The sequence below is a fragment of the Carcharhinus amblyrhynchos genome, unplaced genomic scaffold, assembly GCF_965287045.1.
Source record: "Carcharhinus amblyrhynchos unplaced genomic scaffold, sCarAmb.v2.hapA scaffold_465, whole genome shotgun sequence".
Taxonomy (NCBI): Eukaryota; Metazoa; Chordata; class Chondrichthyes; order Carcharhiniformes; family Carcharhinidae; genus Carcharhinus; species Carcharhinus amblyrhynchos.
In genome coordinates, this window is record NW_027650205.1 from 93234 (window position 1) to 117356 (window position 24123).

At 48.0% G+C, this 24123-nt stretch overlaps 1 protein-coding gene across 1 annotated transcript in view; it reads right to left on the bottom strand.

Moving 5' to 3' along the window:
- Positions 1 to 24123, bottom strand: part of pwp2h (PWP2 small subunit processome component) — a 47945-nt gene that overhangs the window by 6965 nt on the left and 16857 nt on the right. The window contains exons 6-18 of the mRNA XM_080183911.1: positions 23782 to 23917; positions 23329 to 23531; positions 21912 to 22055; positions 21549 to 21619; positions 16015 to 16151; positions 15116 to 15264; positions 12152 to 12299; positions 11651 to 11801; positions 7618 to 7798; positions 7381 to 7528; positions 5719 to 5824; positions 2583 to 2648; positions 60 to 278 (exon numbers count right to left, since the gene is read on the bottom strand). Coding sequence (XP_080040037.1) covers positions 60 to 278; positions 2583 to 2648; positions 5719 to 5824; positions 7381 to 7528; positions 7618 to 7798; positions 11651 to 11801; positions 12152 to 12299; positions 15116 to 15264; positions 16015 to 16151; positions 21549 to 21619; positions 21912 to 22055; positions 23329 to 23531; positions 23782 to 23917 — 1859 coding nt within the window. The remainder of the gene's footprint in view (positions 1 to 59; positions 279 to 2582; positions 2649 to 5718; positions 5825 to 7380; positions 7529 to 7617; positions 7799 to 11650; positions 11802 to 12151; positions 12300 to 15115; positions 15265 to 16014; positions 16152 to 21548; positions 21620 to 21911; positions 22056 to 23328; positions 23532 to 23781; positions 23918 to 24123) is intronic.

Here is a 24123-nt window from a genome sequence, read left to right on the forward strand (position 1 = left end):
AGAGTTAAGGATGTCCATTGGCTGTACTTGGATCTGCCCTGAGGTGATTCCTTACTCACTTTCTGCGTGAGGAATATTCTCCAGTACTTCCAGAATCAGCTTTTCTTCATTCAAACGGAATGCCATCATGATGGCCACTGTGAATTCCTTCTGCTGCAGGACACGTCGTATGCTGCTCGGAGTCACATCCTCACCCAGATCAAATGGATCAAAGACCACAGCACCATCCAGTGAGAAAATCAGCAGCCCCTCAGTGCTGGTAGCTGCCCATCTCCGGCCTGGAGAGAACAGAGGGAGCTTTACTCTGTATCTAACCCCGTGCTGTACCTGTCCTGGGAGTGTTTGATGGGGACAGTGTAGAGGGAGCTTTACTCTGTATCTAACCCCGTGCTGTACCTGTCCTGGGAGTGTTTGATGGGGGGACAGTGTAGAGGGAGCTTTACTCTGTATCTAACCCCGTGCTGTACCTGTCCTGGGAGTGTTTGATGGGGACAGTGTAGAGGGAGCTTTACTCTGTATCTAACCTCGTGCTGTACCTGTCCTGGGAGTGTTTGATGGGGACAGTGTAGAGGGAGCTTTACTCTGTATCTAACCCCATGCTGTACCTGTCCTGGGAGTGTTTGATGGGGACAGTGTAGAGGGAGCTTTACTCTGTATCTAACCTCGTGCTGTACCTGTCCTGGGAGTGTTTGATGGGGACAGTGTAGAGGGAGCTTTACTCTGTATCTAACCCTGTGCTGTACCTGTCCTGGGAGTGTTTGATGGGGGGACAGTGTAGAGGGAACTTTACTCTGTATCTAACCCCGTGCTGTACCTGTCCTGGGAGTGTTTGATGGGGGACAGTGTAGAGAGAGCTTTACTCTGTATCTAACCCCGTGCTGTACCTGTCCTGGGAGTGTTTGACGGGGGACAGTGTAGAGGGAGCTTTACTCTGTATCTAACCCCGTGCTGTACCTGTCCTGGGAGTGTTTGATGGGGGACAGTGTAGAGGGAGATTTACTCTGTATCTAACCCCGTGCTGTACCTGTCCTGGGAGTGTTTGACGGGGGACAGTGTAGAGGGAGCTTTACTCTGTATCTAACCCCGTGCTGTACCTGTCCTGGGAGTGTTTGATGGGGGACAGTGTAGAGGGAGATTTACTCTGTATATAATCCCATGTCAACCCTGTACAAGATGCACTGCAGGAACTTGCCATGCTTCCTTCGACAGTGCCTTCCAAACCCAGAACCTAGAGGGACAAGAGCAGCAGAGACTTGGGAATACCACCACCTGCAAGTTCCTCTCAGAGTCACTCGCTGTCGTGATTTGGAAACATATCACCATTCCTTCACTGTCACTGGGTCAATATCTGGAACTTCCACCCTAACAGCACTGTGGGTGTACCCAGACCTCAGGAATTGCAGTGATTAGAGAAGGCAGCTCACCACCACCTTTTTACGGGCAATTAGGGATAGACAATAAAAGCTGACTTTGCCAGTGATGCCACATTTCATAAATGTATAAAGAAAATGAGACTGAATCTATAACTCCATTGTCTTCAGTCACAATTATCTCAAAAGTAACCACTTTACATTTGGCCTCATCTCCTGACAGCAATGACGAGAGCACAGAGATTGGATAGGTCCCTCACATCTCCCCAGTCCTGTCACACTGCATGTATTAATTAGTGAAAATCCAAAATCTCAGGGATATGGGACCACCTACAGGCAGACTGAGGACAAGGAAGTCATTGATTCATTACAGCATGGAAACAGGCCCTTCGGCCCAAATTATCCACGCTGTCCCTTTTTTAACCACTGAGCTAGACCCAATTGCCCACATTTGGCCCATATCCCTCTATACCCATCGTACCCATGTAACCGTCTAGATGCTTTTTTAAAGACAAAATTGTACCCGCCTCTACTACTACCTCTGGCAGCTTGTTCCAGACACTCACCACACTCTATGTGAAAAAACTGCCCCTCTGGACCCTTTTTGTATGTCTCTGTCACCTTAAACCTGCGCCGTCCTCCAGTTTTGGACTCCCCTACCTTTGGGAAAGGATATTGACTATCTCGCTGATCTGTGCCCCTCATTATTTTATAGACCTCTATAAGATCAGGGCAGGAGGGGGAAATAGGTGGGGCTGCGGGGATAGGGGCTGGGTGGGACAGCAGTCAGCGCAGACTCGATGGGCAGAATGGCCCCCCTCTGCACCATGGGGACTTGACGATTGAGTGGTACATGGGGCCATTATACCTGCACCCGGTTTGACTCTCAACCCTTGGCACAGATTCACCGAATCTCTTCCAGTATTGTGAAAAGAATCATGCTAATTTCACTAGTCATGGGATCACAACAGATAACGTTCCCAGATTCACTCATGAACTCCATCCACCAGCACATACCGCCAGACAGGAAGAGTTAATATCGAGCACAAACCCAAACATAATCAAAACATAAATAGCCTTTTCCAAATATTTTTGAAATTGAGAGAATATAACCCCTGACGCTTTAAATTCAACAGCAGCAGAGGCCAGTCAATCGGAGATGCTTTGTCACAATAAGCAAACACTTGTGAGATTGCTCTCATTGCTTCCTACCTGTTGGAGAGAAGCGAAGGCACGTCACACGGATGTCCGGCTTAAAGTGGCGCAAGCTCATGTCACCTTATCCAGAATGACAGGACAGAGTTAGTTAGGGCAAAGGATTGGTTCCAACTATCATCAGCTGAGGCCAGAGTTCAAACATCAAATAACATTCTATTTCAATCCACACAGCAACAACTAAATCCGACTGCACATCTCAATAGCACAGCCACTGGAATTTTGGTAAATTACCACTGGTGCATTTGCTATTTCTCCCGCCATCTTTTTTAGTTCCCTGGGATGTATTCCATCAGGGCCAGGAGACTTATCTACCTTTAGCCCCATTAGTTTGCCCAACGTTACCTCTTTTCTGATAATGAGTTTCTAGGTCCTCAACTGCCATAGCCTTAGATCCTGTTTGACTGATTTGGTGGAATTCTTTGAGAATGTCACATGTGCAGTGGACAATGGGGAACCTGTGGATGTGGTGTATCTGGATTTCCAGAAGGCATTTGACAAGGGCCCACAATTCTACCAGCTCAGTTTCACCAGGCAAACTATCAAATCTAATGACAGCATTCAACATAGTGCAGTGGAGAGGTACAGGCACTGCCAGAGATCGCTACCTGGGAGGTCACCGGGGTCCTCCACTTGGAACCTAGAGAATTGGTAAGTCTTTAAAGGTCAACAGAAAGCCATGAAAAAAGCTATACAGAAAAATAAGATAGATTATGGGACAATAAAATATTCAGAATATAAAAACAGATAGCAATATATAAAATGAAAAAGAATGTCTAAAGTAAACATTGGTCCTTTAGAGGATGAGAAGGGGGATGTAATAACGGGAAATGAGAAAATGGCTAAGGCATTGAACAGATATTTTGTGTCGGTCTTCACAGTGGAAGACACAAATAACATGCCAAAAACTGATGACAGGAAGGCTATGACAGGTGAGGTCCCAGAAACTATCATTATCACAAAAGAGGTAGTGTTGGGAAGTTAATGGGGCTAAAGGAAGACAAGTCTTCTGATGGAATGCACCCCAGTATACGAAGAGATGGCAGGAGAAATAGCAAATGCACCCGTGGTAATTTATCAAAATTGACTGGACTCTGGGGTGGTTCCCACAGATCGGAAAACTGCAAATGTGACACCACTGTTTAAAAAAGGAGATTGACAAAAGGCAAGTAACTATAGGCGATTAGCTTAACTTCTGTAGGAGGGAAAATGCTTGAATCTAGCATCAAGAAAGAAATAGCGAGACATCTGGATATAAATTGTCCCATTGGTAAGACACAGTATGGGTTCACGAAGGATAGATCATGTTTGACTAATTTGGTGGAATTACACGTGCAATGGACAATGGGGAACCTGTGGATGTGTGTTTGGAGTTGCAGAAGGCATTTGACAATGTGCCGCACTAAAGGCTGCTACATCAGATAAAGGTGCACAGTGTTGCGGGTAATGTATTAGCATGGACAGAAGATTGGTTAAGTAACAGCAAAGAGTTGGGGTAAATGGGCATTTTTCTGGTTGGTGATCAGTGACTAGTGCTATGCCTCAGGGATCAGTGTTGTGACCGCAATTGTTTACTATTTATATGATGACCAGGTGTAGTGTGTCAAAATTCACAGATGACACTAAGATGAGTGGCAGAGCAAAGTGTGCAGATGGCGCTGAAAGTCCGCAATGGGATATAGATAGTTTAAGTGAGAGGGCGAGGGTCTGGCAGATGGAGAACAATGTTGGTAAATGTGAGGTCATCCATTTTGGGAGGAATAACAGCAAAATAGACTATTATTTAAATGGTAAAAAATTGCAGCATGCTGCTGTGCAGAGGGACCTGGGTGTCCTTGTGCAGGAATCTCAAGTTGGTTTGCAGGTGCAGCGGGTAATTAAAAAGGCAAATGGAATTTTGTCCTTCATTGCTAGAGGGATGGAGTTTAAAAACAGCGAGGTTACATTGCAGCTGTATAAGGTGCTGGTGAGGCCACACCTGGAGTACTGTGTACAGTTTTGGTCTCCTTACTTGAGAAAGGATAGACTGGCTCTGGAGGGGGAGCAGAGGAGATTCACTAGGTTGATTCCAGAGTTGAGAGGTTTGGCTTATGAGGAGAGACTGAGTAGACTGGGGCTATACTCATTGGAATTCAGAAGAATGAGGGGAAATCTTATAAGATTATGAAAGGAATATATAAGATAAGATATAAGATATATAAGATAGAAGCAGGGAAGTTGTTTCCACTGGCAGGTGAAACTAGAACTAGGGGGCATGGCCTCAAAATAACAGGGAGCAGATTTAGGACTGAGTTGAGGAGGAACTTCTTCACACAAAGGGTTGTGAATCTGTGGAATTCCCTGCCCAGTGAAGCAGTTGAGGCTCCCTCATTGAATGTTTTTAAGGCAAGAATAGATAACTCCTTTACTGTTCAAAAATTTAAGGGTCATGGTGAGCAGACAGGTGAGTGGAGCTGAGTCCACGAAAAGATCAGCCATGATCTTATTGAATGGCGGGGCAGGGTCAAGGGGCCAGATGGCCTCTTCCTGCTCCTAGTCATTATCTAACGTTTGGCAGCTGCCGGGGTCACTCATTATTACAAGCAGGATGACCGTGGGCAGTGCAGTTTCTCTTGCTCCCCCACCCCACAGCTCACACCAATAGTTTAAAACTTAAATTCACCAAAACGGCAATTTTCTGACTTTCGTGGCTGTCCAGCCCATAATAGGAGAGAATTAAACCTGATTTCTTTCAATAAAACCAGAATGGTTTATTTATAACAACACCTTTTTGATTACAGGAACTGGTTAACAGGAAGTGTAACTATCTCTTTTCACCCCAGCGTCAGAGAACATGCAACACAGCCCACGCCCCAACCCTCATCCCCACACACCAACCCCCCCACGCACACCACACACACAAACACATGCACACACAGCCCACGCCCCAACCCTCATCCCCACACACTACCCACACGCCCATGTACACCACACACGCACTCCCACACACACAAACACATGCACATACAAATACCCAAACAAATGCACATACCAAGCACATGGCAAGTAAACAAAACAGACACACTGGCAGGCACACAAACACAAGCGTACGTGTGCGCGCACGGGGGCCACTCCAAGTGTACACACTCTTTACCTTTCTTTACTCCAGGAAGGCCGATTGCCACTCCATCATCTCCTGCACCATCATCAATCAATGCCATACTGCCAAATTCCGTCATCTTCCGATGATCCAGGAATTCCTGAAACACAAACCTGCATCTGTGAAAACTGGGATCTGTCAGCAAAAAGGGCCATTCAACCCGGTATCTCCTATCCTACTCTAACATTATTGTTGGTTGAACTCATGTCTCTGCCAGTGTGTGTGGGACCCGTACCCCAGTGAGAGTCAGTGTGTGTGGGACCCGTACCCCAGTGAGAGTCAGGGTGTGTGTGGGACCCGTACCCCAGTGAGAGTCAGGGTGTGTGTGGGACCCGTACCCCAGTGAGAGTCAGGGTGTGTGGGAGCCGTACCCCAGTGAGAGTCAGTGTGTGTGGGACCCGTACCCCAGTGAGAGTCAGTGTGTGTGTGGGACCCGTACCCCAGGGAGAGTCAGTGTGTGTGGGAGCCGTACCCCAGTGAGAGTCAGTGTGTGTGGGACCCGTACCCCAGTGAGAGTCAGTGTGTGTGGGAGCCGTACCCCAGTGAGAGTCAGTGTGTGTGGGACCCGTACCCCAGTGAGAGTCAGTGTGTGTGGGAGCCGTACCCCAGTGAGAGTCAGTGTGTGTGGGACCCGTACCCCAGTGAGAGTCAGTGTGTGTGGGAGCCGTACCCCAGTGAGAGTCAGGGTGTGTGGGACCCGTACCCCAGTGAGAGTCAGGGTGTGTGGGACCCGTATCCCAGTGAGAGTCAGGGTGTGTGGGACCCGTATCCCAGTGAGAGTCAGCGTGCGTGGGAGCCGTACCCCAGTGACAGTCAGTGTGTGTGCGGGACCCGTACCCCAGTGACAGTCAGTGTGTGTGCAGGACCCGTACCCCAGTGAGAGTCAGTGTCTGTGTGGGAGCCATACCCCAGTGAGAGTCAGTGTCTGTGTGAGACCCGTACCCCAGTGAGAGTCAGGGTGTGTGGGACCCGTATCCCAGTGAGAGTCAGTGTGTGTGGGAGCCGTACCCCAGTGAGAGTCAGTGTGTGTGTGGGACCCGTACCCCAGTGAGAGTCAGTGTGTGTGTGGGACCCGTACCCCAGTGAGAGTCAGTGTGTGTGTGGGACCCGTACCCCAGTGAGAGTCAGTGTGTGTGTGGGACCCGTACCCCAGTGAGAGTCAGTGTGTGTGGGACCCGTATCCCAGTGAGAGTCAGTGTGTGTGTGGGACCCGTACCCCAGTGAGAGTCAGTGTGTGTGTGGGACCCGTACCCCAGTGAGAGTCAGTGTGTGTGTGGGACCCGTACCCCAGTGAGAGTCATGTAGTCTCTGAATTTACGGTGCAGGCAGAGGCAATTTGTCCCAGTGCGTCTCCATCGACTCTCCAAATGAGCATCACGATTTGGTGGAGGGATGGGACAGAGAATGGGGGGGTGGAGGGGGGGTGGAGGTGGTGCTGGGCAAAAAGGAGGAGAACGGGATCCTTGATTGAGGTTCTGGAATGTGGGGAGAATTGTTGGGAAGTGGTGAACGTGCCCGAGAACGCTGTCCCCCACGGCGTTCTGCGGCTGAGGAAATTGGAGCAATAGTGTGTAACCCATGTGTGCTGAAATGTGTCAGTGCTGGTGCCAAGGGAATACTCACTCCACCAAAAACACCCCCCAAGGGATCACTCACCACCATGCCATCCAGGGACAGATTACATGATATCTCAAACTTCTTCATAAGCAGCTGTTCTTTAACATTGTAAATACAGATAAACTTGGATTGTCCTCCAGCCAGCACTGAGCGTCCGTCTGCCGAGTAACATAGTGTAGAGAATGACCTGGGAACGAAACACGAGGTTAACTAGTTGTGAGGCTGCACAGACCTCCATCTTGACACCCTGGCTGCTCCCTGACCCAGGACACTCACCTGCCCTTAGCCGACTGCTTGGCCGTGATCTTATCCAGTTCCTTGCGGCCCATCTGCAGATCGTGACGGCCTTCGATGGAACCAGTCTGCACTGCATTCTGATGATCCCAGAAGGTGATCTGACCATCCAGAGTGACCACTGCCAGCTCCTTGCCGTCTGGACGGAACGCAATATCTAAAACTAAGTGGGGATGGTTTGGACAGATTAGAGACAGGGCTGCACTCATTGCTCATCACTACATACAACCACACTTCCAACTTCACAAATCTTCCTCACAAATTCTCAACAATGCTTCTCTCACACTGCACAGGAAGCCATTCAGCCCATCACGTGTGCCCATGCCGGCTCTTTCAAACAGCAACCTGATTGGTCCCACTCCATCTCACTACCCTGCAACATTTCCTCCTTCATGTGTTAAATTCCCTGCTGGGGGTTTCTGTAGAATTCTACCCATTCAAGCAGCATGTCCCAGATCACAACTCGCTGTTTCAAAAAAAATTCCTATTTCCTTTTCTTTGGCCAGCAATCTTACAGCTGTGCCCATCAGGTAGGCATCATAGACACAAAGCAGACTGGAGCAGGAGGAGGCCATTCAGCCCTTTGAGCTTGCTCCAACATTCATCACAATCACGGCTGATCATCCAACTCAATAGCCTAATCCTGCTTTCTCCCCATAACCTTTGATCCCATTCACCCCAGCTGCCTCTTGAAAACACTGAATAAGGCAAAGTAGAATCCAAAGAGCTTCACAATTACATAAATGCAAAACAGTAACTAGGGAGAGAGTAGGGCTTCTTAAGGATCAACAGGGTCACCTGTGTACAGATCCACAAGAGACGGGTAAAATCCTAAATGAAGATTTTTCATCAGTATTTACAGTTGAGAAAAGCATGGATGTTGGGGAACTTGGGGAAATAAATAGTGATATCTTGAGGAGTGTACAGATTACAGAGGAGATGTTGAAAGTCAAGGTAGATAAATCCCTGGGATATGAAGTGTATTCCAGGATATTGTGGAAGGCTAGGGAGAAAATTGGTAGTCCCCTAGCAGAGATATTTGAATCATCGATAGTCACGGGTGAGATACCTAAAGATTGGAGAGTGGCAAACATTGTGCCTTTGTTTAAAAAGGGCTGCAGGGAAAAGCCTGGGAACTACAGGCCAGTGAGCCTCACATCTGTGGTGGGTAAATTGTTGGAAGGTATTTTGAGAGACAGGATCTACAGGCATTTAGGGACACAAGGACTGATTAGGGACAGTCAGCATGGCTTTGAGAGTGGAAAATCATATCTCACAAATTTGAGTTTTATGAAGGGGTAGCCAAGAAGGGAGATGAGGACAGTGCAGTTGATGTTGTCGACATGGACTTTAGCAAGGCCTTTGACAAGGTACTGCACGGTAGGTTGTTGCATAAAGTTAAATCTCATGGGATCCAGGATGAGGTATATAAATGGATACAAAATTGGCTTCTTGACAGAAGCCAGAGGGTGGTTGTAGGGAGTTGTTTTTTCAAACTGGAGGCCTGTGACCAGTGGTGTGCCTCAGGGATCAGTGCTGGGCCCAATGTTATTTGTTATTTATGTTAACAATTTGGATAATATAGGGAGCATGATTTTGCAGACGACATCAAGATTGGTGGCATGGTGCACAGTGAGGAAGGTTATTCCCAATTGCAGCGGGATCTTGATAAATTGGGCCAGTGGGCTGACAAATGGCAGATGGAGTTTAATTTAGATAAATGTGAGGTGATGCATTTTGATAGACTGAACCAAGACAGGACTTACTCAGTTAATGGTAGGGCATTGGAGAGAGTTACAGAACAAAGAGATCTAGGGGTACATGTTCATAGCTCCTTGAAAGTGAAGTGACAGGTGGACAGAGTGGTGAAGGCGGCATTCGGCATGCTTGGTTTCATCGGTCAGAACATTGAATACAGGAGTTGGGGCACCGTGTTGAAGTTGTACTTGGAATACCGTGTGCAATTCTGGTGACCTTATTATAGAAAGGGTATTATTAAACTAGAAAGATGCAGAAAAGATTTACTAAGATGCTACCGGGACTGGATGGGTTGAGTTATAAGCAGAGGCTGAATAGAGTGGGGCTTTTTGCCTCTGGACCGTAGGAGGCTGAAGGGTGACCTTATAGAGTTTGATAAAATAATGAGGGACACAGATCAGCTAGATAGTCAATATCTTTTTCCAAAGGTAGGGGAGTCGAAAACTAAAGGGCATAGGTTTAAGGTGAGAGGGGAGAGATACAAAAGTGTCCAGAGGGGCAATTTGTTCCAGACGCTCACACAGAAGGTGGTGAGTGTCTGGAACAAGCTGCCAGAGATAGTATAGAACATAGAACATTACAGCGCAGAACAGGCCCTTCGGCCCACGATGTTGCGCCGACCAGTTAAAAAGCAATGACCCTCTAACCTAAACCAATCCCTTTCCATCCATAAACCTATCCACAGATCTCTTAAACGCCCCCAAACTAGGCGCATTTACAACTGCAGCAGGCAGGGCATTCCAATCCCTCACCACCCTCTGGGTAAAGAACCTACCTCTGACATCCGTCCTATAACTACCACCCCTTAATTTAAAGCTATGCCCCCTCGTGCTAGCTTTCTCCATCCGAGGAAAAAGGCTATCACTGTCCACCCTATCTAAACCACTAATCATCTTATATGTTTCAATAAGGTCCCCTCGTAGCCGCCTTCTTTCTAACGAAAACAACCTCAAATCCCTCAGTCTCTCCTCATAGGACCTCCCCTCCATACCAGGCAACATCCTGGTAAACCTCCTCTGCACTCTCTCCAAAGCCTCCACATCCTTCCTATAATGTGGGGACCAGAACTGCACACAATACTCCAAGTGCGGACGCACCAGAGTTTTGTACAGTTGCAACATGACGCTGTGGCTCCTAAATTCAATCCCCCTACCAATAAACGCCAAGACACCGTATGCCTTCCTAACAACCTTATCTACTTGATTCCCAACTTTCAGGGATCTATGTACACATACACCTAGATCCCTCTGTTCATCCACACTATTCAGAGTCCTACCGTTAGCCCTATATTCTACACATCTGTTATTCCTGCCAAAGTGAATTACCTCACACTTTTCCGCATTAAACTCCATCCTCCACCTCTCGGCCCAGCTCTGCAACTTGTCCAAGTCTCCCTGTAGACTAAGACACCCTTCCTCACTATCTACCACACCTCTGACTTTGGTGTCATCAGCAAATTTACTAATCCACCCAACTATACCCTCATCCAGATCATTTATAAAAATTACAAACAGCAGTGGCCCCAAAACAGATCCCTGAGGCACACCGCTAGTAACTGAACTCCTTGTCGAATACTTACCATCAACCACCATCCTCTGTCTCCTATCCGCCAGCCAATTCCTAATCCAATTTCCTAGATCACCCTCAATCCCATACATCTGCAATTTCTGCAGAAGCCTTCCATGGTGAACCTTATCAAACGCCTTACTAAAGTCCATATACATCACGTCAACTACCTTACCCCCATCCACCTCTTTGGTCACTTTCTCAAAAATCTCAATAAGGTTAGTAAGGCACGACCTACCCTCCACAAAACCATGCTGACTATCTCCAATCAATTCATTACTCTCCAAATATAAATATAAATCCTATCCCTAATAATTTTTTCTAAAACCTTGCCCACAACAGAAGTAAGACTCACCGGTCTATAATTCCCGGGGAAGTCTCTGTTCCCCTTCTTAAACAATGGGACAACATTCGCTATCCTCCAATCTTCTGGCACTATACCGTAGTAGAGGCAGGTGTAATTTTATCTTTTAAAAAGCATTTAGATAGTTAAGTGGGTACAATGGGTATTGAAGGATATGGGCCAAATGTGGCAATTGGATCTAGCTTAAAGGTTAATAAAAAATAAGGGCAGCATGGACAAATTGGGCCTAAGGGCCTATTTCTGTGCTGTTAACCTCTATGACACAACGTCCAGTGACCGGTGTGTCTCAGTCCACTCACTCTCGAGTATATAGAGTTACTGTCTCACCATCGGAATTCAGGAGAAGCGTTTCTTTAGTTTTCCAGCTGTCGTACATATCCCACAACTGCACTGTTTTATCCCACGATGCACTGGCCAGGAGTGTATGTGTTGGGCTGAAGGTTAGGCTGCTGATTGGACCCGTGTGTCCTGCCAGAACCTGGGAACAAGTTAATTAAACATTTCAGTCATGATACAGGTAGCCCGTTCCACCCAGCGCCAGACATTGCTGCTTGCAAACTAACACCATCTGCAGCCCTCACTCTCCAGCATTCCTTCACCATGTTTTACACCCACTCCTCAGTGTGTTTATCAACCCTCCAGCCACCCCGACTGACCTGTTCACCCCTGCCCTCTGTACGCTATCCTACAGTACGGCTGCCGGGACACGGGGAGACCGGGGGCACGCCTGCCGGGGGCACAGGGAGACCGGGGTTTGGCTGCACTGTTCTTCTGCGCAGTATTTGGAATGTTTGCGCGTACACAGCAATGAGTAAGAGTCGTACATACATCGAGTAAGCGGCCAGTCTGCATCGACCACACAAATACTTCAAAGGAATCCTGTGAACCAGCGCAAACAATCTCCCCACTCGTATCCAGAGCTAACGAGAAGAACTGAGTGGGCCGGGGTGATGTGAACGTGCGGAAATTCCGATACCTGAGAAAAATAAACAGTTAGTTCAGCAACCTCACCCTGAACCCCGACAATCCGAGTGACAGCCTCACCCTGAACCCCGACAATCCAAGCGACAGCCTCACCCTGAACCCCGACAATCCAAGCGACAGCCTCACCCTGAACCCCGACAATCCGAGCGACAGCCTCACCCTGAACCCCGACAATCCAAGCGACAGCCTCACCCTGAACCCCGACAATCCGAGCGACAGCCTCACCCTGAACCCCGACAATCCGAGCGACAGCCTCACCCTGAACCCCGACAATCCGAGCGACAGCCTCACCCTGAACCCCGACAATCCGAGCGACAGCCTCACCCTGAACCCCGACAATCCGAGCGACAGCCTCACCCTGAACCCCGACAATCCGAGCGACAGCCTCACCCTGAACCCCGACAATCCGAGCGACAGCCTCACCCTGAACCCCGACAATCCGAGCGACAGCCTCACCCTGAACCCCGACAATCCGAGCGACAGCCTCACCCTGAACCCCGACAATCCGAGTGACAGCCTCACCCCGAACCCCGACAATCCGAGCGACAGCCTCACCCTGAACCCCGACAATCCGAGTGACAGCCTCACCCTGAACCCCGACAATCCGAGCGACAGCCTCACCCTGAACCCCGACAATCCGAGCGACAGCCTCACCCTGAACCCCGACAATCCAAGCGACAGCCTCACCCTGAACCCCGACAATCCGAGCGACAGCCTCACCCTGAACCCCGACAATCCAAGCGACAGCCTCACCCTGAACCCCGACAATCCGAGCAACGGCCTCACCCTGAACCCCGACAATCCGAGCGACAGCCTCACCCTGAACCCCGACAATCCGAGTGACAGCCTCACCCTGAACCCCGACAATCCGAGCGACAGCCTCACCCTGAACCCCGACAATCCGAGCGACAGCCTCACCCTGAACCCCGACAATCCGAGCGACAGCCTCACCCTGAACCCCGACAATCCGAGTGACAGCTTAACTGGAGGAGGCTGTGGGAAGGAAAATGGACGGCTGGAACATGGGAGACTTTCAAAAGTGTATTAACCAGGGTTCAGGGTTCAACATTCCTCTTAGAGTGAAGGGCAAGGCTGGCAGAAGTCAGGAACCCTGGGTGACTCAGGATATTGAGGCCCTGGTCAAGAAGAAGAAAGAGGCACATTTAATGCTTAGGCAGCTGGGATCAAGTGAATCTCTTGAAGAGTATAGTGGGTGTAGGAGCTGAGTTAAGAGAGAAATCAGAGGCCAAAAAGGGGACACAAAATTGTTTTGGTAGACAAGGCAAAGGAGAATCCAAAGAGCTTCTACAAATACATAAACAGCAAAAGAGTAACAAGGGAGTGGGGCCTCTTAAGGATCAACAAGGTCATCTACGTGCAGATCCACATGAGATGGGTGAGATCCTAAATGGATATTTCTCATCAGTATTAACATCAGGACGTTAGGGAACTTGGGAATTAAATATTGTTGTCTTGAGGAGTGTACATATTATAGAAAAGGACATGCTGGAAGTCTTAAACGCATCAAAGTAGATAAATCTGCGGGACCTGATGTCGGCAGTGTGGATGGCAAGTGGCAATAACCTGCTCAGCAACGCCCAGTTTGGGTTTCACCAGGGGGTCACTCAGCTCCTGACCTCATTACAGCCTTGGTTCAAACATGGACAAAAGAGCTGAATTCCAGAGGCGAGGTGAGAGTGACAGTCCTTGACAGCAAGACCGCATTCGATTGAGTGTGACATCAATGAACCCGAGCGAAACTGGAGTCAATAGTGGGGGGGAATCATTCGCTGGTTGGAGTCATACCAGCATGAAGAAAGATGATTGGAGGTCAATCATCTCAGCCCCAGGACATGACTGCAGGAATTCCCCTGGTAGTGTCCTAGACCCAACCATCTTCAGCTGCTTCAATGACCTTCCCTCCATCTTAAGGTCAGAAGTGGGGATGTTCGCCAATGATTACACAACGTTCAGCACCACTCGCAACTCCTGAGCTACTGAAGCATCCATGTTCAAATGGAACAAGATCTGGACAGTATCCAGGCCTGGGCTGACAAGTGGCAAGTAACATTCGCGCCACACAAGAACCAGGCAATGACCATCTCCAACAAGAGAGGGTCTAACCATCTTCCCCTGATATTCAATGACATTACCATCCACAAGGCACAAGTCAGGAGTGTGATGGAATGCTTTCCACTTGCCTGGATGGGTGCAGCTCCAACAACACTCAAGAAGCTCAGCACCATCCAGGACAAAGCAGCTTGATTGCTACCCCTTCCACAATCATCAAATCTCTCCAATACCAATGCACAGTAGCAGCAATGTGTACCATCTACAAGATGCACTGCAGCAATTCACCAGGGTTCCTTAAGCAGCACCTTCCAAACTCACGACCATTTCCATCTAGAAGGACAAGAGCACTAAATACTTGGGAACACCACCACCTGCAAGTTCCCCTGCAACTCACTCACCATCCTGACTTGGAAATATAATGCCGTTCCTGCACTGCGACTACGTCAAAATCCTGGAACTCCCTCCCTAACAACACTGTGGATGTATCTACCCCTCAGGAACTGAAGCAGTTCATGAAGGCAGCTCACCATCCCCTTTGCAAGGGGCAATTAGGGATGGGTAATAAATGCTGGTCTAGCCAGCAACACCACAACCCATGAAAGAACTTCAGAAACTAGGTTTTGCTACATCTGGTCAGACAGTTCTGGTATTTGAAGAGGTGTGAATGGCAGCATCAACGTATGAGGTACACTAACTGAACAAGCCACGGCTGAGCTAAATCCGCAGATAACTCACCTGTGAAGGTCGAATGCTCGTACTGTCCCATCCAGAGATGCACTGAGTACCACAAACCCAGTGGAGTTAAAGGTAACTGCGGTAACACTGCTCGTGTGTTCAGTAAATGTTACAACGCAGAAACCACTGCTTGTATTCCAAATCTTCACCTGATGAAAAGGCAAAGGGCATAGGTCAGTCACTGGAACCTACTCAACAAGAGGGCAGTTATAGAGAACATACCAATGACAGAGGGCAGAGGGCACAGGTCATTTCCAGGGAACAACTGAACCAGAGAGCAAACAACAATAGCCCAGACACCTTGATTAGTGACTACCTACCCAGATTCCCCCTCAATCCCAGCACCTGCTCTTTTGAAATAATTCTGAACTAAGAAAATAAGCAGGACAGAAGTGAACAGTAATAATATCCACATTTAATGGTCATGTCACTGGATTCTAAGCCATGTGGTCAGACTAGCATTCTGGGGATGTGGGTTCCAATCCCAGCTGGTGTTACTTAAATTTAATTAATACATTGGAATGATTAATAAAAATCTGAAATTACAAGATTCAGTAATGGTGACCACAAAACTGTCTCTGATTATCTGGCAAATGTTCTTTAGGTAAGGAAATCTGCCGTCCTTACCCGGTCTGGCCAACGTGTGACTCCAGAGACTGGCTAAATGTCCTCTGAAATTACCGAGTGAGATACTTGGTTGTAAGAAAAACCGGGACAGAAAGACTGCAGAGGTTCAAAGTGGCAGCTTTCCACCACAATCAACAAAACACTCCTAGCCCAGGTAGGAAAGAAAAAGAACGCTCAGTAAAACCATCGCTTGTCGATGCTTCAATCTGAGTTAAGTGACTAAGCTACTTTACAAAGAGAAGCTGAGTATTGATATTGAGCGAAGGCTGCACCTTCCCATCATCTCCCCCAGTGACAATATATTGAGCATCTGGAGAGTAGCACAGGGCAGCCATGTTGTTGAAGTGTCCTTGTTGTTTGAGTACGTAGGATTCACTCTGCCACTCCCACACCAGGAGCTGGCCCACACCTGAAACATACACAGAAAATATTACAGCTAGCAGCCCCTTTACCTGATACACACCGTCTCAAATAAATCAGCTGCAGCACTAAATCCCCAATCCCAGCCCTATATCACTCAATCTCACCCACCACAGTGCTGAATCCTAACTTCGCACCATTCCCCTCAGCCCCTTCTTTCCCCAACACATCCACAAGTGTTTCAATTCCTCCAATTAGATCACTGCCTCTGTCACAGCTCTGATCACAAGTGACTGAGACTGAGCTAAACCTTCCCTCCACATCCTGTCTACAGCCTCTGATACCTGTTTTCCCTGAACCTGCAGGAATCTCCTCCAACAGCACGTGGGATTACTGAAGTCAATGTCTGCAGTCAATTATAAATCTCGTTCCCGAGTACCCAGCTCCATAACTGTTCCAGGCAAAGTCTGTGTCATATTTCACCTCCAGCTTCTGGCACTTCAATGAGGTTACCTCTCATTCTGCACAGTGACGCAATGGTTAGCACTGCTCTCTCACAGCACCAGAGACCCAGGTTCAATTCAGGTCCTGGGTCACACTCTGTGTGGCGTCTGCATGTTCTCCCTGTGTCTGCGTGGGTCTCCTCCGGGTGCTCCGATTTCCTCCAACACTCTGACGATGTGCAGGTTTGGAGGATTGGCCACGGTAAATGCAGGGTGTTATGAGAATAGGGCTTGGAGGTGGGCCTGGGTAAGATGTGCTTTTGGGGAGTCGGTGCAAACTCGATGGGCTGAATGGCCTCCTTCTCCACTGCAGGGATTCTATGATTCTTCGATTTGAACCCAATTTACTCCGCCTCTCATTACAGGACATCCCCTCATCCAGGGGCCAGTGAACCTTCACTCTGCTGCCTCCAATGCCAGTATATCCTTTCTTAAATATGGAGACCAATTTTTGTTTAAAACTGTTTCTTCATAGGATGAGAGTATCGCTGGCTAAAACAGCATTTACTGCCCATTCGTAATTGCCTACGAGAAGGTGGTGGTGAGCTGTCGTCTTGAATCAGTGCATCACTGTACTGTAGGTACACCCACAGTGCTGTTAGGGAGGGAGTTTCAGGATTTTGACCCAGTAAGAGTGAAGGAACAGTGATATATTTCCAAGTCAGGGGTGGGTTCTTTACCCAGAGGGTGGTGAGGGATTGGAATGCCCTGCCTGCTGCAGTTGTAAATGCGCCTAGTTTGGGGGCATTTAAGAGATCCGTGGATAGGTTTATGGACGAAAAGGGATTGGTTTAGGTTAGTGGGTCATTGTTTTTTAACTGGTTGGTGCAACATCGTGGGCCGAAGGGCCTGTTCTGCGCTGTAGTGTTCTATGTTAAGTCAGGATGGTGAGTGGCTTGGAGGGGAACTTGCAGCTGGTGATGTTCCCATGTAGCTGCTGGCCTTGTCCTTCGAGCTGTAAGTGGTCATGGGTTTGGAAGGTGCTGCTTAAGGAATGTTGGTGAATCACTGCAGTGCATCTTGTAGACGATGCAAATGGCTGCCACTGTGTGTCAGTGGTGGAGGGATTGAATGTTTGTGGATGAGCTATAACTAGGACTGTAGATAGGGCTTTAAACTAATTAGGAGGAGGGAGGGTGCAAGGGTAGGTGAAATTACAGTGTCTAAAGTAAATGAGAGGGTACAGGAAGAGGTCAAGGATGTCCCAATAATAAAGGGAGAAGGGGGCATAAGAAAGGTTGGTAGTGTTCCTTCAAATAGGGTACAGATAAAGGCTGGGATAAAGACACTTTATCTGAATGCACGAAGCATTCGGAACAAAGTGAATGGGCTGCTGGCGCAGATCAACACAAATGGATATGATCTGGTGGCCATTACGGAAACGTGGTTGCAGGGTGACAGGGACTGGGAGCTGAATGTCCACGGGTATCAAGTGTTTAGGAAGGATAGACGGGAGGAAAAAGGGGGAGGGGTAGCTCTGCTGATTAAGGATAGTATCAGGGTGGTAGTAAGGGAAGATATAGGCGCCAAAGAGCAGAACGTGGAATCGTTGTGGGTGGAGATAAGGAACAGCAAAGGGAGGAAGACGCTGGTGGGTGTGGTCTATAGGCCCCCAAATAATGACGTGGAGGTGGGGCGGGCTATAAACAAGCAAATAAATGATGCGTGCAGAAATGGAACGGCGATAATTATGGGGGATTTCAATCTACATATTGATTGGTCGACCCATGTTGGATGCGGTGGGCTTGAGGAAGAATTCTTGGAATACTGCCGGGATAGTTTCCTTGAACAGTGTGTGCTGGAGCCGACGAGGGAGCGAGCTCTCTTAGATCTGGTGTTATGTAATGAGGCAGGTAGAATTTGGGACCTTGTGAGGGATCCTCTTGGGAAGGGTGATCATTGTATGGTTGAGTTTTTGATGCAGATGGAGGATGAGAAAGTGGGATCCCGGACCTGAGTCCTCTGTTTGAACAGAGGGGAGTACGATAGGATGAGAGAGGAATTGGCAAATGTAGATTGGGGGCGCAGATTGGTCGGCAGGACTGCTGAGGAACAGTGGAGGATCTTTAAGGAGATCTTTCTTGGTGTTCAGCAGAAATTTATTCCGATGGTAAAGAAGGATCGTAGGAGAAGGGATAATCAGCCGTGGTTACGAAGCAAATAAAGGAGTATTAAATTAAAAGCTGACGCGTTTAGAGTGGCTAAAAGTAGTGGGCGAGTAGAGGATTGGGAGAGGTTTAAAAATCAACACAGAATGATGAAGAAGTTGATACAGAAAGGAAGGATAGACTATGAAGCTAAACTAGCGCTAAATATAAAAAAGGACAGTAAGAGTTTTTATAAATATATAACGAGGAGGAGGCTGGCTAGGGTGAATGTTGGACCCTTAGAGGATGAGGGGGGGATTTAGTGGTGGGGGATGAAGAAATGGCTGAGGCTTTAATTAAGTTTTTTGCTTCGGTCTTCATGGAGGAGGACACGAATAGTTTGCCGGGTATTAAAGATAGAAGGATGGTAGGAGTTGAGGGCCTGAATGCGATCACTGTCACTAGAGAGGTAGTGCTTGATAGACTAACGGGACTGATGGTGGACAAGTCCCCAAGACCGGATGGAATGCATCCCAGGGTTCTGAAGGAAATGGCAGAGGTGATAGTGGATGCCTTAGTGATTATTTTCCAAACCTCGCTGGATTCCGGGGAAGTGCCGGAAGATTGGAAAACGGCTAATGTTACGCCACTGTTTAAAAAGGGTGGCAGGCAAAAGGCAGAGAATTATAAGCCGGTTAGTTTAACGTCTGTTGTAGGAAAAATGCTTGAATCCGTCATCAAAGAAGAAATAGCGAAGCACCTTGAGAAGAATTGTTTGATAGAGCAGACGCAGCATGGATTCGTTAAGGGGAAGTCGTGTCTGACGAATTTATTGGAATTCTATGAGGATGTGTCTAGTGCGGTGGACGGAGGGGAACCGGTGGATGTGGTGTTTCTCGATTTTCAGAAGGCGTTTGATAAGATGCCGCACAAAAGGTTGTTACAGAAGGTCAGGGGGCATGGAGTTAGGGGTAAGGTGTTAGCGTGGATAGGGGACTGGCTGTCAAATAGGAGGCAGAGAGTAGGTGTCAATGGGTGCTATTCGGATTGGCGGTTGGTGACTAGTGGAGTGCCCCAGGGATCGGTGCTGGGGCCTCAGCTATTAACCATTTATATAGATGATCTGGAGGAGGGAGCTGAGTGTAGGGTGTCGAAATTTGCTGATGACACAAAGATAAGTGGAAAAGCAAATTGTGCAGAGGGTGTAGAAAGTCTGCAGAGGGATCTAGAGAGGCTGAGTGAGTGGGCGAGGGCCTGGCAGATGGAGTACAATATTGGCAAGTGTGAGGTTATCCATTTTGGCAGGAATAATAGTAGGAGGGACTACTATTTAAAGGGCGAAAAGCTGCAGCATGCTACGGTGCAGAGGGACCTAGGGGTCCTTGTGCATGAGTCGCAAAAACCCAGCCTACAGGTGCAGCAGGTGATCAGGAAGGCAAATGAGATGCCGGCCTTTATAGCAAGGGGGATTGAATATAAAAGTAGGGAGGTCTTGCTGCAACTGTACAGGGCACTGGTGAGGCCGCAGCTGGAGTACTGTGTGCAGTTTTGGTCGCCACACTTGCACAAGGATATTTTGGCCTTGGAGGGAGTGCAGAGGAGGTTCACTAGGCTGATACCGGAGTTGAGGGGGTTGAACTATGAAGAGAGGCTGAATAGACTGGGCTTGTACTCGTTGGAGTTTAGAAGGATGAGGGGGGGATCTTATTGAGACGTATAAGATGATGAAGGGGATGGATAGGGTAGAGGTGGAGAGGTTCTTCCCGCTCAGAAAGGACAGCAGGACTAGAGGGGACAGCCTCAAGATAAGTGGGGGGCAGTTTAGAACGGAGTTGAGGAGGAACTTCTTCACTCAAAGGGTGATGAATCTCTGGAATTCTCTGCCTGTTGAAGTGGTTGAGGCTTCCTCGCTAAATATATTTAAGACGTGGATAGATAAGTTTTTGGTAGGGAAGGGGATTAAGGGTTATGGGGAGAAAGAGGGAAAGTGGAACTGAGCCACTTCAGATCAGCCATGATCTTATTGAATGGCGGGGCAGGCTCGAGGGGCTAGATGGCCTACTCCTGCTCCTATTTCTTATGTACTTATGAGCTGCCAAGCAAGCAGGCTGCTTTGTCCTGGATGGTGTTGAGTTTTGAGTGTTGTTGGAGCTGTACCCTAGCAGGCACGGTGATTATTCCAGGTGTGGGCCAGCACGGTGGCACAGTGGTTAGCACTACTACCTCACAGCTAGGGACCCCAATTCTGACCCCAGGTCACTGTCTGTGTGAAGTTTGCACATTCTCCCCGTGTCTGCATGGGTTTCCTCCCAGTCCAAAGATGTGCAGGTTAGGTGGATAGGCCCCTTAGTGTCAGGAGCCAGCTAGGTCAAATACACAGGGTTATGGGGGTGGGGTCTGGGTGGGATTGTGGTAGCTGCAGACTCAATGGGCCAAATGGCCTCTTTCTGTACTGTAGGGTTCTATGATTCTAACCAAGACCTGTATAAATGTCGTTAGAATTCCTTATTCCTATACTCTAATCTCCTTATTATTAAAGACCAACATGCCAATTGACCTCCTAATTGCTTGCTGCAGCTGTTTGCTAACTTTCTGCATTCCTTGCACAATCACACCCAAGTTTCTCTGATCAACATTTCAAAAAACTTAATGGCCTTTTAAAAAGGATTCTGTTTTTCTATTCTTATGACCAAAGTGAAGAATGTCACACTGCCTGAATTATAATCCATCTGCCATCTTGCTCCCGCTCACCTCTGCTGCTTGTAGGCTCCGTGTCCCCCCCACAGCTTACCTTCCTCTCTAGTTTAGTTTCATCAGTAAACGCTGTCCCAGTCAACGTAACAGAGGCTTTCTCACCTGGGCACCCGAATGCGATCCAGTCCCCGGACATGTTAATGGAAATGGACTCGATCCTTTGGTCTGAAATACTGGAAACACAAGAGGAGTTAAGAGCAGCACACTATCGGAGGCTGGAAACACCCACTCAACATTCCCACTCAGTGGGCTCAGACCAAACCCCCGCCCCACCCACACTCCGTCTCCACTGCCTCTCCACGAGGGGATACTGAGCTATGAAGCTGGAAGCCCTCACCACAGGCATTAGTCCTGGGGCTGACAGTAAATTAGATTCAGCGACATTTTTCCAATTATTCACCCTTCCCACTCTCCATAACCTGCCCCCAGCTTGCTGCCCTCCCCATTTCACACCTTAGCCTTTACCTGAGGGAGTGGATGAGGTTAAATTCAGGCAGCTCATGAAGGTGGAATATTCCTGAGGCAAATCCAGTGACCAGGAGGTGAGTTTTCTTATGGAAGGCAGCAGCTGTGAGGTCATTGAAATCCTTCTCTTTGTTGAAGAAATACCTTGGAGGGAAAAAAGTGAAAATACTGAGGCAGAATCATAAACAGAGAAAGTGGGTGAGCACTAGATAACCGGGGACAGGCCAGAGACGGCACAGCAGACAGAGAGCACCTTGGCACATAGAGAGAGGGCTGGGGGAAGCGCAGGCAAGGAAGTTCTTGTGTAAATGGTGAGATTGCAGAGGGATCCAGGTGTCCTACTGCATGAATCACAAAAGGCTGGTAATCAAGTACAGCAAATAATTAATAAAGTTAACAGAATGTTATCATTTATTGCAAAGAAACTGATTACAAAAGCAGGAAGGTTATGCTTCAGTTACACAGGACATTGGTGAGACCACATCTGGTGTGTTGTGAACAGTATTGGTCTCCTTCTTTAAGGAATAATGTAAATGTGTTGGACGCAGCTGGAGAAGGTTTACCAGGTTAATATCTGGAATAGGTGGGTTATGCGGAGAAAAATCAGACAGTCCAGGCCTCTGTCCAGCGGAGTTTAGCAGAGTAAAAGGTGACTTAGTTGAAAGATGCAAGATCCTGAGGGGTATTAACAGATTGGATGTGGGGAGGATGTTTCCTCTCATTGATGAATCTTCAACTGGGGCTCACTGTTTAAAATAAGGGAAAGTCCATTTAAAACAGAAACCAGGAGGAACCTTTTCTCTCAGAGTGCTGCATCTCTGCAACTCTTTCTGAGAAAACACCGGAAACAGAGTCTGAATATTTTTTAAGGCTGTGGTGGATAGATTCTAGGTGGGGGGAAGGTGACAGGTTACAGGTTATTGGTGGGGGTGGGGGGGTGGTTGGGAGGAGGGAGTAGGATGCAAATTTGAGGTTACCTTCAGATAAGCCATGATCTTATCAAATAGCAGAGCAGACTCAAGGGGCTGAATGACCTTCTCCTCCTCGTTTGTACTAGAGGGAGACCTTGCGAGAAGAATTTTTAATCCAACCCAGAAGCACAGCGTTGAGAGAGAGGACAGCAGGCTTGCTGGCCAGCCGGCGATTAAGAGGGCAATGATGCCAATTAGAGAGGCAATGAAAGTGATTTGAGGCGACCCGTGCATCTTTACAGTCAGCGGATGGAGAAACCAGTGAGAGATTGTGTTCAGAAACGCGTACACCAATGAGCACAGGATTCAGGTCAAAACGCATGAGAGAGTGTATAAGAGAGAGGTAGAGATAGAGATGGCCAGAGACATTTGCAGACAGGCTGACAACAACAACAGACACAGTGTCAGAGAGAAACAAAACTGTATGTGTCTGGATCATTTCTTACTTTGCAGCACGTGAATATTTCACTTTCTCAGTCTTCTCCTGCTCGGATTTCACTTCCCCACGAATCACATCTGCACTTGACTCCCCGAATTCCTCATTCTGATTGCTCTCTGCTTTTCTCTTGCTCTTTGGGGGCTGCAGGTCCTCAATGTCTATATCACATTGCCACACACAGAGACTAGCATCTTGACTCAGAGTGTAAATCTGCAGCAACAAAACATAACCTTTATAACTTACCCCCCACACAGCAGAGACACTAGCAGCAAGATTCAAACTGCAGCACCCCTTCAGCCTAACCCTGGACTCTGAGACCAACACTGCCTCCTCAGGCTGACAGCTCTGAATCCCAGATGATGTGGGGGCAGAATCATAGAATCCTACAGTGCAGGAGAAGGCCATTTGGCCCATTCAGAGTTCTCTGCTTAGTAAGCAAATGAAATTGACAGCTACTCACATCCAAACTCTTCTCTTCAAAAAAGCAGGCGACAATGGCATCTTTGTGTCCTCCCAGTGAGTAGTAAATGAGATTTTGCCAGCGTTCTGCTCCAAACACCCAGGTACTGCTGTCCATGCTGCCCACTGCAAAACATCTGCAACACACAACACAGCCCTTCAAGCAGCTAGATTCCAGCTTACAGCAATCAGACTGAACAATTCACTCAAAGATACATCAGAAAATAACACTCAGCAGGCAAAGCAATGCAGATACTGGAAATCCAAAATAAAAACAGGAAATGCTGGATAAACTCAGACCGTATCAGGATTGCTTCATCTATAATTCCCTGTTTTCTCTCTA